The sequence below is a fragment of the Epinephelus lanceolatus genome, chromosome 14, assembly GCF_041903045.1.
Source record: "Epinephelus lanceolatus isolate andai-2023 chromosome 14, ASM4190304v1, whole genome shotgun sequence".
Classification (NCBI taxonomy): domain Eukaryota; kingdom Metazoa; phylum Chordata; class Actinopteri; order Perciformes; family Serranidae; genus Epinephelus; species Epinephelus lanceolatus.
This window is the reverse complement of record NC_135747.1, coordinates 33,123,963-33,140,446: the sequence shown is the minus strand read 5'-3', so window position 1 is coordinate 33,140,446 and position 16,484 is coordinate 33,123,963. Positions and strand designations below refer to the sequence as shown.

The 16,484-nt window shown below is 39.1% G+C and overlaps 2 protein-coding genes across 2 annotated transcripts in view; one reads left to right on the top strand and one right to left on the bottom strand.

The window, feature by feature from the left end:
* Positions 1-140, bottom strand: part of plekhm3 (pleckstrin homology domain containing, family M, member 3) — a 63,298-nt gene extending 63,158 nt beyond the window's left edge. The window contains exon 1 of the mRNA XM_033615477.2: positions 77-140. The gene's annotated coding sequence lies outside the window, so the exon portion shown is untranslated. The remainder of the gene's footprint in view (positions 1-76) is intronic.
* A 9,951-nt stretch (positions 141-10,091) lies between these two features.
* dnajc15 (DnaJ (Hsp40) homolog, subfamily C, member 15) lies at positions 10,092-14,212 on the top strand. The gene is made up of 6 exons (XM_033617354.2): positions 10,092-10,244; positions 12,229-12,280; positions 12,539-12,612; positions 13,225-13,301; positions 13,398-13,468; positions 13,689-14,212. The coding sequence occupies exons 1-6, from the start codon at positions 10,137-10,139 to the stop codon at positions 13,757-13,759; spliced, it is 453 nt and encodes a 150-aa protein (XP_033473245.1). The 5' UTR covers positions 10,092-10,136; the 3' UTR covers positions 13,760-14,212.
* The last annotated feature ends 2,272 nt before the right edge of the window (positions 14,213-16,484 follow it).

The window sequence follows — 16,484 nt, the reverse complement described above, 5'->3', positions numbered from 1 at the left end:
AGTGGATCTGTACTGGTGTCGTCCTGTGGTGAAACTGGTGCCGTTAGAGAGCAATAAAACATAAATGGAGACTCACCTTACTGTGTTTACCACTATGTCATTTTGACAGTCCGTCAGGGATAAAGTCCCCTGAATGCAACTGACGCTACAGGATAAAGGTTCCGCGTAACGGTCGTACAGCATACATGGTGGGTCTGTGCAGGTTACACAGTGTTATTCAATTGTTACACTATATACTGATATTTTCTGTACTTATTAATGTGCATGAATAATAATAATAATAATAATAATAATAATAATAATAATAATAATAATAATAATAATAATAAGTATCATTATTATTATTATTATTATTAAGTATTTTTAAATAATTTTATTTTCAATAATTATCATTTTTCTATATTATGTTTTTATTTTTTATTATTTTAAATTATTATTATATTATTATTATTTTGTTAATTGATTTATTTTAAATAATCAATCAATCAATTTATTTGTCAGATTATATAAAATACAAATTTTACATTTGAGAGAAATTGTATTTAATTTTTTCATATGATTTCCTTGATTGATTAATGAAATAATACTTCTGCTAATACTACTACTAATAATAAATCATTGAATAAATAAATACAAAAAAATACCAGTAAATAGTGAAATAACTTTATTTATTTATTTAAATTATCAAAACTCAAGCCATGATAATTCTTTTAATATATTTTTATTATTGCAGGAATTATATTTACATATTACATGCCATAATTTTCCTTTCCCATTTTATTTTGTTCCCCATGAAAGTTCCTTAAATTTATGGGGGGGGGGATACTTAAGTCAAACACTTAAATAAAGATAAAATGAAAATAATTATTGAGGCACACATGACTACCAAAAGAACGCACACCTTCAATGGTGAATGTAATCTGTACAGTCAGAAAATGACAACAGCTATTATCACTATAAACTTATGTCTATTATTATTCCTATGATCACAATGAGGCATACTAAAATTTGTCCTAATTACTTTTTGACTATTTCTAATTTGAAAAAAACAACCTTTTGCGGGGATGTATTTAAATTTCATGGTGCCATTTTTCCATTAACGTGTCATGTCATGTTGAAAATAGACACTTCTGGGTTTTGTTTTCTATTCTTCATTCATAGCTGCATTTCTGCATTCAGAGTTCTGTGAGTTTTCCTACATTTTTCCCAACACCCATTCTCTGTGTGTCACTAATGTGCTCTGTATCAAGGTGATTATGTTATACACAATACATTTCCATTATTTTCATTATCATGAAATGGGATTTTAAAAAATCCCTAAAAGGCATGATCAATACAGCGGCTGATAGCAGGGGGTGGTGCATTTATTTAGTCTCACAAAGGAAGGTCGTGACACACGTCTTCACAGACGAATCTGACCAGGATGGGAAAAGGAGCGCAGAGTGGAGGACAAAGCAGAGGTGGAGAATAGTTTCCTCCTAATGGGCTGCTTGAAGCTGCCCCTGAAATCCAAAGTGTCAGTCCGGCAGAGAGAAACATCATTCAACAGGGACACAGTAATTCTCCTCCAACCTGTGTTCCAGCAAGAGATGAATCAATTTGTGCAGGGCCGATAGAGGACTTTGTCTTTTTATCAAAACCACATATTTCTGAATCAATATTGTTCATTTCCAGTATCATGGACATGCAGTTCAATTGATTAGATATGTGACAGTTTGCAGGCAGAGCTAACACCACTCTGGCTTTGAGCAAAGCTTTAAAAAACTACCTGCTTTGTGGTATATTAATTAATGGCAAACTTGCTTGGTTATTTGCAACAATAACGCACAATTAACACTGAAATTCTGAGAGACTAAGGTTACTTCTGCCTTCAAAACCTAATTTACGTTTACAAACTTTTATTTTGTTGCACATTTGATCACATATAAGTATAGATATGAGAATTCAGCTATGATTTCTCAATAACCTGCACGTTCTTTCATTAGACAGTCTTTCATTAGAAATCTAAGAAAGTGAGCAATTTGTTTTTTAAAACATCTAAAACGTGATCTCAAAGCACTGAAAAAAGCTTAAAGTTATCTATTTAAAGGGGGATACACTCCACATAAAGATGATTAATGTGTCAGTTGATATCTCTGGGCCCTATCCTTGCTCTGTGTGCATTATATAAATGTTGATGCTAAGCTGATGAACATTAGACACAATATGATGTGGTAAAATGTTGCATGACAGCTTGTGTTAAATTTTGAATGTTGTTTGTACCTTTGTAATGTAGGCTACTGTTTGTTCAAATGCTGAGCAGTAAAAAGTTGAATCATAAAAGGGATACACTCCCAATTTGGGATGATAACTTGCTCTTTAACATGCATGGTTTGAATGCACTTATTGAAAGTCACTTTGGACAAAAGTGTCTGCAAAATGAATGAACTGTGTTGTAATGACTTCAACGTAAAGCATTTGGACATGATCATGGATGGATTACTGAACAGGCCCACTGGTTACAGGCTCAGGGACCCAAAGTGTGAGGAGACCCCCCAGCATTCACCTACAAAATGTCACTTAAATTAAAACGCATCAGCCATGAAGTTACCACAACAGAAAAGGAAAGACACAAAATATCTATAAAGAGATAAAAAAAAAACTATGAAAAAAAAGACACAAAATGACCCCAAACAGGCACAAATTCACAAAAAGATGAAGAAAGAACACCTACAATGAGATGCAAAACCACCACAATGTCTGTGTGTCTATGTCGGAGAAGCTGTGGGGACTTTTGCAAATCTGTGCCCAGGGGTCCACATATCATAATCTGCATGGTCATGAGCTAAAGAACTGTCAGTTATCCTGCACTGTTGCAGGTTTCGGCTTAAGGACTTTTTGCTCTGACAACAATTCCTGATTCATTTTTAACCAGCTTTGAAGAATAAAAACATCCAGGTCATGGTCTTGGAAAATTAATGTATAGGGTGTAATCATTTCATATTATCAGGTGGGGTCATAGGGTACAGATGAAAGGTCAGTGGTTGACCCTTAAATTGGATCAGGTACAACAATCTACTGACAATACAAGTTTCATAATTAAAACACATTTCAACGTGAAGATAAAAATGATTTGTTCACTCCTGATTTGATCTTATTATTTAATACCTTGCAGTAATTTCCCCAGTTATTGTTTGATTTTACTTTTTTCAAACCATTCATCTGAGGGCATTTTTTCAGCCCAGGACACATGTGACTACTTCTGTTTTTCAAAATAAGAAAACAAGGTCTTAACAGTAGAAACAAGTACAAGTAGATACAAAATACAGATGGAAAAATGTTTCATTGGAGTATATTCGCAGGAAGTATAACAATGTATATAGAAAAATGTATAGGGATAGATTGGCCAGTCATTGGGAGGATGAGGGGCCCATTTTTTAAATTGTTGTTCCCCTGCCTGTATTTCCTAAAAAAAAAGCTGGCCTGCCTGTCATTAAACAATATTAATAAAATCCTTGCTAACAGAGAAATGTTATCCAATCAAAAAGTGATTATTATTGGATACCATTATTGGATGGTTTGTGAGGCAACATATTACTACAGATTACTTATTCTAAATATCAGGACTCCAATCTAAGATTGATCATCATCAGTTTTCATCAGCCCATTTCAGGAAACCCCACTCGGGCCTCCTCCTTTCTCTGAACACTCTTTGTCTGAATTTGTTTCAAAAGTTCTCCCCAGTGAAGGAGAGGAGGGCCGGGTCACCCTAATGGGCTCTGCTGTGTTACTCTCTGCAGCATTGTTGCAGGATAATAGTCCTGCACGTCTCAGATAAAACGTGATCTCCTGTTTCTTCTTTTTTTTTAAGAATGTATTATTTCTGGAAACATGTTTAGCAAGATAAAATAAATGAACATCTTATTCCAGAATTTCTACATGAACAAATATTTTTCCTCCAGTGAGCACAGAATCGTCTCTGTTAACTGAAGGAAACGGTTTTACATTTTAACTTTTTAATTTTCCATTTCCATTCAGCTTTTGTAATTTGATTGGTAATAACTTTACATAAAAAAAGAATGAGTGGACGTCCAGGTTTTTGGTGCTCATGACTGAGTCCACTGTCTCTGCAGCAGTGTAGCTGCACCTACGCTTTATAAATCCTTTTAGTCTTGTGTCTGGATATAGGGACTAATGCAACAAATAAGCATCAACTTTAGGAATAAGACCATCTCTGTCCACGAGGCTCCATCATTTTCCATCTAACAGCAATCTCCAGTCCCCTCTTCCCTTGACTCATGCACTCAGGTCTCTCTCCGTCCCGTCAGTCTTGCCTATTTCCTTCTTTATTTTGATCATACCATCTGCTAGTGATGACTAAATTATGATTAGATTTAAGGATGTGCAGTGCTTTCATCTGTCTAGTGCGTTGTTTAATACTGCCCCTCTAACCCCTCTCGAACTGCCACCCCGACCCCCCAAACACACACAACACAATGGCCATCTACCTCGACTCACTCGCCCGCTATTGAGGAGCTGAGTGGCTGCTTGGTTCCCATGGTAACACTGCGCGTGTATGTGTGTGTGTTTCAGTAAATGTGTTTCCCTCGCTGAGATTGAGTTGTGTACATGTGCACACACACACACACACACACACAAACACACACACATAAAAGCACAGGTTAATTTTCTAATATGCAAATACTCTGCTCTCCTCTGATGCAGCCGTGTTCTGCTGCATTATAAACCTTTAAATCAACTGACAGGTAATAAATAAGAGCAACAACTGCTTTAAAGGAGAGCTTCACAATTTTACATGTCTGTCTCTTTTTTAATATATACATTTTTTAGGTAATGGAAAACACGTAAACATGATACAATAATGCAAATTACAAAACGTATGTAAATACAGACCCCACTGCCCAGCGCCCCGTCCCTCCAAGGCTCAATAGAGGAAAACAAAAGACAAAAAGAAAAACAGACTAAAACAAAACACGGAAAAACACCAAACGGGACATCCCATTTCAAATCGCAAGCAGTAAAAATGTTTTGAATACAGTATAACTGTATGTATGTATGATGTGGTTCTGTTGGCTTCATCAAACCGTGACATCCAGCATGCACTGGTGCAGTTTGCAACCAAGTGTGAAGCAGTCAGGATGAGAGTCAGCACCTCCAAAGTCTGAGGCCATGGTTCTCTACCGGAAAATGATTGCCCCCTCTGGATTGAGGGAGAGTTACTGCCTCAAGCGAGGGAGTTCAAGTATCTCAGGGTCTTGTTCATGAGTGAGGGTAGAATGAATGGTTTGGTGCGCCGGACCGTTGTGGTGAAGAGGGAGCTGAATTAGAAGGCAAAGCTTTTGATTCACTGGTCCATCTACGTCCCAACCCTCACCTATGGTCATGAGCTCTGGGTAGTGACCGAAAGAATGAGATCGCGGATACAAGCGGCCGAAATTAGTTTCCTCCGAAGGTGGCTGGGCTCAGCCTTAGAGATAGGGTGAGGAGCTCGGACATCCCGAGGGAGTTCGGAGTAGAGCCGCTGCTCCTTCGAGTTCAAAGAGATCAGTTGAGGTGGTTCGGGCATCTGATCAGGATGCCTCCTGGGCGCCTCCTGTTAGAGGTGTGTCAGGCACGTCCAACTGGTAGGAGGCCCCGGGGCAGACCCAGAACACGCTGGAGGGATTGTATATCTCCTCTGGCCTGGGAACACCTTGGGGTCCCCCAGGAGGAGCTGGGGAGAGGGACGTCTGGGGTGCTTTGCTCAGCCTGCTGCCCCCTCGACCCGGCTTCGAATAAGCAGTTGAAAATGGATGGATGTATAACTGTACATACATCTGTCCAAATACTGTGGTTACAAGATAAATGGTACATTCAACAAAAGTGAAAAGTTCCAATAAACTCTATAACAGGACTCCAGGTAAAGACAACGTTCTTGTGAGCTTTACATACTTGATATCAAAGTTTTTCTGAAGGCAGAAGAGAGAAAACCTCCTTTAACCACTGTAAATACGGTGGGGCTTTACTTGACTTCCAGTTAAAAAGAAGGGGCTGTGTCCACCAAGGCATTTTATTCTGAGGCTGGTGTATGTTTGTAATGCTTTACAATGGGAGCACTGCATCTTTATGCTGTGCTACAAACACCAGATGCATGATGAGGTGCTGGGTATGAACTCTGCACCAAGCACTGACAGTTGGGCTTTTTTTTCTGAGTTGAAAAATGCCGCGCTCGTCACTATCACTTCAGCCATTGAGTCACAGAGGAGGAAGGACAAATACCGCAAAGACAAACTGGTATATCTTACATGTATGTCAATATACTGTATATATGTTTCCTCTCATGAACCCACACAGGCCGATGGGTCGATCCATCCTCTCTCCCTACATGCTTCACCCTCCCCCTCATCCAAAGCAAGTACTCAACCTCATGCCAACACATTAACTTCCGTGGATATTCCTCATAACAACCACATGCAAATCGTCTCTGCTGTAAATACTCCGTGCCTCTGAAGAACTATCAAACGCTCCAAACTGAGTGTTTTCTGAAGAACACCTAGCATTTTGGGGGTCCATGTCGACAGCCCATTGGTTCGACATCCCATTAGTCCGACTGTCCGCGGCGCTGAACGGCTTGTGGCGGGCGTATGGTGCGCCGCGACCGGCTTGAGGTGAAGCAGGCTCACGGCTTATGTGTTTGTCACTTTCTTTTTCATTTTAACCCACACCATGATCTTTTCCTGACCCTAACCAAGTGGTTTTTGTGCCTAAACCTAACCAGACCTTAACCACAGGGCATCATGATGATTTCGGAACGGACTTCGGAACAATGAGTTTAATATGGTTGGAACAATGGGCAGTTCCCGCGTTTTGGTGGACTGGTTACAAATATGGGAAAAAAAACGTGAATATTTGTCCCCAGTAGCTGTTGAGAAAGTGACACGCCCAAAACATGTGTCCTACTGTGGCTGGACTGTAGTTGCACCTTGGACAGTCAGGGTCTGCGCTGGAAAAGAATCTGACAAGTTTAATGCTATACCCTCAGTCGTTTACCAGCTAGCTAGCTAACCCTACACTTTTGAGGGTTTGATTTTGGTTTTGGAACAGGGAAGAAACGTATATCTTTTTCCAACCTCTCCAGGTAACGAGTATCGTTAATACATGACGTGCCCCAGGCACAACATTTAGCTCCAAATCCACAAAACCAGCCTGAAAATGAAGGAAATCTGAAACGACTGCATTAGAGTCAATGGAGCACAACTGCTGTCAGACCTTTGTCGGAGCTACACTATGATTGGCCAGTCTGCGTTCGAGGGGCGGGACTTAGCAAAGGGTCAATTTTCGGGACACTCATGGGCTGCCACTGGTTGCATGTCAACAAATTGTCATCCCTAACCTGACAGACACTTGTTAGAGGGGCAAAGTTTCATGCAGACACTTACTAGCGTATCAAATGTGTGCTGTTGAAAATGAAAGCATTGAAACGGATCGCAAATGATTTGTATGTAATATATGTAAAGTGTCATGTTCAGGGGCCACGTGAAATGTTGCTGGGGGCCACCATTGGGCTGCAGGCCAGACTTTAAGTAACAATGCTGTAAACTAACTTGAGCAGGACAGGGCTACTTTAAAGGAAGAACGTTTCATGGTAACTTAGCTTAGACTTATTTAATTCTGATTTAAAGAACCTGCAGAGTGTCGTGCAAAAGAAGTTCAGAGAGTCTGTCTTAACTGTTATCTTGGTCATGAAACATCTCTTTACTGTGTGTTTGGCAGATGAGGATGAAGAAGAAGAGCGTTCGCTGTTGTCCTGTTTTCATGTTTCCTTGTGAAGGTGAGCTTTCAGAAAATGATCTGAAAATGCACGTGTGGGAAGAATAGTGTTTGACATGAAAACAGCTATTTCAGATTTATCTGGATTAATGTGAGCACGTGCATGTGTGTGTGTGTGTGTGTGTGTGCGTGCTGTCCATTGAACAGCACAATACCAGTCTGTGTGTGTGTGTGTGTTCAGCCCTGGCACCACACGTCTCATTCACACCTAATGATCGCAGCCTCTCACTGGCAGCCATCTCTCCTCCCAGACCAAATCCAATTACCGGGGACAATAGAAACCAGCTCCAGGCTCAGGTCTCCATCAGCTCCTCTGTGGCGCTGCTCCCTGCTCTGAGACTCCTGCTGGACTCCTAATCATGTCGAGGGTCCACAAGGGCCACAAAGTACACCTGTACACACACACAAACACACACACACACACACAGATACAAGTACAAAGAGAGACACAAATACAAACTCATGTCGACGCAAACAAATAAAACACACACATATAAGTGCAGCGATCGACAAAAGATACAAGCATATGGAAAAAAGAGCATATAACCAAACACAGATGTGACTGATGCAACACAAATTAAACAAATATAAACAAAACAATCATGCAAACAAAAATAAAATCAATAAAACAACACAAACACAAATGCAAACCCAAACATACACAAACACATATAAACACCACACTGAAACTGTTAATGTCCAGTAAAACACACTTACCAATCCTACTCTGTGCAACTCACCAACACATTTTACAGCACCACGATTCACTTGTCAATGGCGCCATCTAGTGGCACAAACACAAAACAACAACAGTTTGTTTTAAATCAGGGGTGTCAAACTCATTTTAGTTCAGGAGCCACATACAGCCCAATCTGATCTAGAGTGGGCCAGACCAGTAAACCCACTACATAATAACCTATAAACCTATAATCAATCTGAAAACGTTCATCCCTTTACACACCAAACGATGAACAGTTACTAAAACTAAAGTGGAAGCTACAGAAGAGGCAGGTTAAGTCGTCCCCTGCCTTATAAACCATTTATAAATCTGAAGTTTTGTCAGTGTCTCAGCAGCAGGGTTTTACCCAAATTAAGACAGAAGTCTGACACAGATTATGTTGTACTGAAGCTGCTGGTTGACAATATGTTGCACAATGTTTAATATCTTAAAATATGACCACAGTAAGTGTTCACTGTTATTTAAGAGAGCTGTATTCTGGTCAGGGTGGAAAAACTTCTGAAGCAGCATTTTACATTAACTATCTACACGCTGTTTAAATTGCTCCTGAAACCTGGCATCTCTTAACCTTCACATGTACATCAATATTAGGTGTGCAAAGAGTCATTCAGTGGGTCAGGTTAGACCTTTAGCCCATGGGCCATATGTTTGATACCCCCATTTTATCATAACCAGAGACTAAAAACAAAAAAGAAAGAAAGAAAAGAAATTATCACTGGATTTCCAAATTTCCAACACACATCATGTGCAACAAACATGTCTGTCAGATAAAAAAACATAACCAAACCTGAGCTTAAAATAGTGATATTTCATCAAAATCACTTTATTCTACGTCTCATTTAAAATTTAGCCAAAATAAGGCGCTTGCGCAAACTAACCAGCGTACATGACACAAGAGGATTTCATCTTCAACTTTTAACTTTCAAAGATCACAGGGTAAGTTTTATAATTTATCTTTTTTGTGTTGGTTGTTTACATCTTTCATAATTTTGTTAATTTATTTTCCCTTTAACTCTTTATGTATTAGGGAAACATCCAATGGGTTATGGTAGTCGGTGCAGAGAAAAGGAGTTAGTGGAGCACATTCTTATTTCTTGCAGGAAATGTGGAATGGGCAATTTTATTTTAATTTCATTTCTATTTATGCAGTTAACTTATTCTATTTCATGTCTATTTTAATACCACCGTATTGTTGTCGATAAGAGAAAGTGCTGTTTTTTTGTCTTTTAAGAGCTTTTATGAGCTGCCCTTAGGCAATGAATAAAGTTTTTTCTACTCTATTATAAAATAAAATGAAATGAAATAATAATATAATAAATAAAAAAAAGAATAGAAAATAAAGTAAAATAATATAATATAATATAATATAATATAATATAATATAATATAATATAATATAATATAATATAATATAATATAATATAATATAATATAATATAATATGACTGTAGACGAGGATAGCAGTGGTTGGATAAAGCCAGTAGGAGGCAGTAACTTGCAGGATGCCAACTGCCGTAAAACACCAACGAAGAAGATGGACGAAGTTTAATCACGTGACACTGACAGCCGTCACTGTCGCTGAGGCAACATGGCGAGCACCGGCGGAATGACCGTGGATGGTGGAGACATGATGCGATACGCTGAATATGCTCCAAAAACAACCGTTAGGAGCGACGCAGACATCGACAGACGGCTGGTGAGTGTCTGTTTAAACACTCAGGACCTTTATAGAGTCAGTTTAATTTAACCACAGCGGTTTTTACCTGGTAGCGTGTGTTTTACGTAACCTTAATGACCGTTAACGTAACTGCACGTCACTGCTGCTGCACGAGCTAGTGAACTACATCACCTGAGCTAACTAGCTAAACTAAACATTGGCTAGCTTGTGGTTTGATATACGTTATATTTAAGGACAACTTTGTAATTACTCAATATTACTGTACGTTACTGTGGGTCACGACCTCCTATCACACAGCCCACATGTTAACACATGTTAGTGTCATGGCTCTGACATTCAGCCACCTCCATGTCACATAAGGGACTTTATAAACATACTGTGATGGTAAAATCTAGATGTTAAGGTGCATACACTTAAGATGCTCCTTCTGAAGTCTGCCTCTGTGGTTAGATTTATGTTATTGTACTATTTATGATACAGAAAATCTCACTTCACAAGAGGTTGAGCTGACGACTGGGACAGAAACATCTTTTTGGAAAACTTAACTTAATATAATATTCATAATATTAGTGAGTGTCTGCAAGACTGGACTTTCAGGGGCTCCACAAATGTTCTTAATGGAAAATCATACTTAAAGCTTATTATGAAATGACACAATCAGGACTCAAACTGACAGCTAAGTCACTGAACTCAAAGCATCAATAAGGTACATTATGAGGTAGGGATGCACGGTGATATCATCATGACATCGGTATCAGCTGATACTGGCTATACAATTAAATATCGGAATTGACCATTATGCTGATGATATCGGTACGTCATCAGTATCAGCCAATAATGGCTTTAACATGCCTTTTCTTATTTTGCACAATGAATGTGTTACAGCCATTTCTAGGAAGTCCTAGTTTCCTATAATTTTTTGAGTCACTTTAATGCACTGCCTTACCTGAGGGGTTTTCCAGGTAGGAGGTTCAACAAACTCTAAGTCTGATCTGAACTCTGAGTTGACACCCTGAGCTGGGAAACTCTGAGTATCCGGTTCCAGAACAGCTGATATGAATTAGTTCAGTCAACTCTGAGTAGGTACACCTTGAGTTAAGCACGTGCACAACCACAGTAAAAATGACTGTACCTTTCTTTAGTTTTATTCATATTTGATTTATTAAACAAAGTAGCTTAAATAACCTGTCATTCAGTGGCTATTTCATTATGTACTGTAGGCCACCAATATCACAAAAAAACGTAGCGTGATGCACATTTGCTCTGATGAGAGCGCACATCCGCAGGGTGTCAGATTTGATATGTGTGGCCAGTAAATGATTGAGTCTAAAACGGTACGGTCCAAACAGATATTCATTGGGGAAGACAGCACATCTAAACGGGGTCTGAAGATCCTCTCCCAGCGTAAGGTATTGTGAATTAATTCTGCCTCGATATTGATCAGATTTCCTATATACGAACAACCCATGTCTGTCTGACAGCTTGGTTCAGGCTCGGCAGTAGGGAGGAGACAGGGTGAACTCAGGGTTTCTTAAAGAAAACCTGCCAGCGAGCAGGTTAGGTGGCCATGGTGATTGACTCTGAGTTTGACTTACCTCTCTTTCTGGAACTGAAAACCCAGAGTTTCCCTCATTTTAGGGTTAACATACTCAGAGTTTTCACTAAACCCGCTTTCTGGAATACCCCTCAGGCATCTGGGGAAGCTTTAGTTAAAGACAGGTGTGCTGAAGTGAGAGTGGAGTGTGAAGGCGCTTTGGGGTTACCAGTTAATTCCACTACAAAGAGACTTGATGATCACTAAAATCAGGTAGGGAAAAAAGTAGATACATTGATATTGGTTATTGTTCAAATAAGTTGTTACATGTTGGCATTTCATATATAGGCAAAAAATCCAGTATCGTGCATCCCTGTTACTGAAGCTGCCAAACTAATCTTAAAAGTATCCATGTTGTATGATTTGTCTCAGTGTAGTAACTGTCTGATGTTTTGTTTTTGGTGACAGGGAGGGACTCTGATCGCAGTCGGTCTTGGTGTGGCTGCTGCGGGTTTCGCAGGTAGGAACAGTTTGATAATAATAAGAGCAGTAATACGCCAAGATATATAATCTGGATGTGTATGTGATATAGATGTTTCAGGGTTTTATGTTGTTTCAGTCACACTTAAAATGAGCTGCTAAACCTAAAAACCCTGTCTGCCATTTTTCTTTTCTTTTTTTAATACTCACTAGTCAAAGTTTCTGCTTTGGTTTTTGTTGCTCCCTTTTCATCTAGAAAAGTAAAGTAATGTTTTACTGTTTCATGTTTGATCTGCAGGTCGTTATGCGTTCCAGCTGTGGAAGCCTCTCGGCCAGGTCTTCTCTGAAACTGTCAGGAAGATGCCCTCATCAGTGAGTAATTATTTAACCTCTTGGGGCGTTCGGTGGCTTAGTGGTAGAGCAGGCACCCCATGTACAAGGCCTCTCTCCCCCCCTTACACGCTTGTCTGTCCTATCCATTAAAGGCTAAAAATGCCCCTCTTACACATCTGATGGGCTATTCATTTTAGTCCTGTTATGCACAACTTAGTATCTTTTGCCTTTTTTGTGCTGAAGGTCTTTAGGGTCAAACTAAAGCTGAAATAAACCCACAACATGTAGCCTGCTGTCGTACAGCTGTTTTTATTTGTTTTTGTGTATTTTGCATTGTTTCTGTTATTGTATTTTTTGTATTTTATCTTGTGAAGCACTTTGTGAGTCCTCTCTGTGAGAAGTGCTATATAAATCAATTTACTTACTTGTCTTTGTAGTGTCTTGTGCTCAGGGTCTTTGTTTTATGTTCTTATTGTAGATGGTTCAAAGAAACACTTACAATATCTCAGATAAAACATATGTGGGAAAACCCTAGCATTTCACATTCTGGACAAAAATATCAACTAACAAATAAAGTTGAGCCTGTCCCAGTGTTTTTGAGATGTTCAGACTACTGAGACTCAAAGCTCTGATCGTTTTCTGTCACCACAGGCGTTCTCATCGTATTACAAAGGAGGGTTTGAGCAGAAGATGTCCAAACGAGAGGCCAGCCTCATTCTTGGCATCAGGTAAATGTCTGCTAACTTCCAAAAATCCTTTGGAGTGTGTGTCACTGCTCAGAGGAAAGAAATTATTGCTTACATGGATGTATTATTTATCTCCAGCCCAGCCAGCACAAAGGCCAAGGTACGCGAGGCCCATCGGAGGATCATGGTCCTGAACCATCCAGACAAAGGTGAGCGTACACTCTGACCCTCAAAGAGACAAAAGTCAGATGTTTGTAAGACTGCAGTCAGCACTGGTTGATAAATTAATTTGAATTTCTATTTGTGTGATGTGTAAAAGTCAGTATCACTGATGATCAAGTTGTTAAAACATTATTTTCAGTTAATATCACAGATGGAATATTAAAGCAGTGATCACAGAATCAGACTTGTGTGTTTGTGTGTGTGCAGGTGGGTCACCGTATCTCGCTGCTAAGATCAACGAGGCCAAAGACCTTATGGACAAGGACATGCGGCGATAACCTGCAGCTAACAAACACTTTACAGACCTCCATTACCTCGTGCATGATCTCAGTCCTGTGGTTCTTCTTCATCAACATCAGCACGAGACTTCCACTCTCCATGCTCCTAGAAGACGGCAAGAAATATACTTTCATGACAGTTTTATCTTAACGTTACTTTTCTTGACAACATTGTGAACATACTGTCATACCAAGAGTGAAGGATGTTGCCTTAAGATGACTGACTTGACACGGGGTGGTGAAGGTGTAGCGTTGCACTCTAGCTGTAGCTGTACTGTAACAGTGCTGCTGCTGCTGTGTATAAAGTTTTATTAAAAGTTCACAAATGTCAGCATGTTAAGGTATGATGTAATCTATTTAAGGAACAAGAGAATCATACATTCAGATATTTCCATGTTTAAACTGTTAATGTGGAAGAAGTGAGAACCTTTTTTAATAAATTATTTGAAAACATTTTCAGTAGCTGTGTGTTTCTATCAAAATGAGTGACAAATAAAAACCTCACCTCAGACAGCACTTTCAAAATGCTCCTTTATTAAGGAAATGATGTCATACTGTTGTCATGGTACAGGTTATGGGATGGAGAGGACAGAGAGCAAGACAGAGTTTAGCGGTTACACTCACAGCAACAGTTATTGGTCAAAAATACCAATCAACTAGATCTGCCTGAAAAAAAGTCAAATAAATAGAAAAGGGATTAGTTGTATGCTGATGTCACCATCAGGTGGTCAGTCTGGATCAGAGCAAAGCTGCACAGGTTTGATTTCCTTCATGAAGGCAGAGGGTTTATTTAGAGCAGCAGAGTGGTCCTAGAGAGATGTAGAGCTTGATGGACACATCAGTGTTACAACTACAAGTCCTGCAGACAGCTTCACCAAAAAACGTCCAATCAGTAGAATTAATTTTGCTATGAAATCAATTTCTCTCCTAGCTGTGTGTTTCCACTTGTGGATTCATCTGGTCAAACCTGTAATTGGCAAATACAGAGGCCTGCAGGTGTCCAACAAATAATTATAATAATAATAATAATTTGTGCTTTAAATAGGGATGGGCATTTTAAGTAACTTTTGAGTACTTGGATTAAATTATTATACTATCTTTGTACTCGCAAAAAATGGCTATGGAAATGGACATGTAACGTAAAAACAGGTATGTAAATGGACATGTAAGAACGGGTATGTAAATGGAAAAGTAGGTGTGTAAATGGACTTGTAAATAGGTATGTTAATGGCTTTGGAACGTAGAAATTGGTATGTTAATGGACTTGTAACATAAAAATAGGTATGTTATGGTCATTATGTAAAAACACGTATGTACATAGACATGTAATGTAAAAATAGGTATTTCACTTGACTGTTTTGTAGAAATAGGTATGAAAATGGCCATGTAACACAAAAACAGGTGTGTAATTGGAAATGTAACGCAAAAACAGGTATGTACATTGACGTAATGAAAAAATAGGTATGTCAAAGGACTTGTTCTGTAAAAATAGGTATGAAAATGGCCATGTAGCGTAAAAAAAGGCATGTAAATGGAATGAAAAGCAAGTGCAATTTGAAACTCACTCACTGAATAAAAAGGCTTCAATTAGCCAAGTTAAACTATTAATGAAATGTTCACATAAGAAAACTTGCAAAGTTTCTGTCGCTGCCATAACATAGGTTAAACTCAGGAGTCTGGAGCCGCTCTTGTCCCAGTCAGTTCAACTACTGCCACGTTAGCACAAGCTAACACAGCAGCAGTGGCTAACATTCGAGACCGAGCCGTGAACAGTCCCAACACATTCATACTTAAACCAAAACGCCTCGACTCTGTCGTTATACCTGTAAATAATCAGTAGGGAATGTTAGCCATTTGATGCTAACAGTTAGCCTTGTCAATGTGTGTGTCCTGGTGGACGCTCACCAAATGTTCCCTGGTGTGGAGCTCACACTCCTGCAGCAGTACTAGTAGTAACAGGGGGTCATCCCTATGTTTCCCGGGTTCTATGTTCCCCGCTCAACCAAAAAGGTTCTATGTTTCCCGCTTGGTTGAGTGGGGAACATAGAACCTTTTTTGTGTAACAGCAGGGTGGGGAGGTGATGAACGAAGCAATACCCTGCACACTGCTCGACAATGAAATAAGATTTAACCCATTTTAAATGGTAAAACCAAAAATGTAAAAGTCGTGTTCACATGTGGGAGGTTGGGCGACGATTATACAAATACTGATGCCCAAATCAAGTACTCATGCCCATCCCTATATAAATTATTTTATTATCATTGCCAAACTAAGCTAACGTAGGTTGTTACGGTTTTCTTCAGGTTGTGAAGGTTTTGTTTCAACATTGGGGGCATATGAAACGGGTGTTTGGGTTCCTCCGCCAGAAAATTCAGAGCATGAACACTTAATTTCCTGCATTCTGGTGAATGTTAATTCACCGACTTTTCTGCATCAATTCATGGTGTAAATGTCTTAAATTTTGTCAAAATAAAAGTCCTTCGTTACTTTCATGTATTTGAGGGTGATGGGTCCCTGCGTCCCCCCCTGAAATCTACACCTCTGAGTATAAGGCAAAGGTAAAATTAAATTTTACTTTACTTTTTTTACTTTAATTTTACTTTAAATTTAGCTTTAAAGGAAGACCTCAAATTTTGGTGGGAAAATGCTTTTACTTTGAGCTGATTGGATGTTATTTGTTGTTCCACGATGCTCTTTTTAGGACTTGTAGTCATCCTCAAGTTC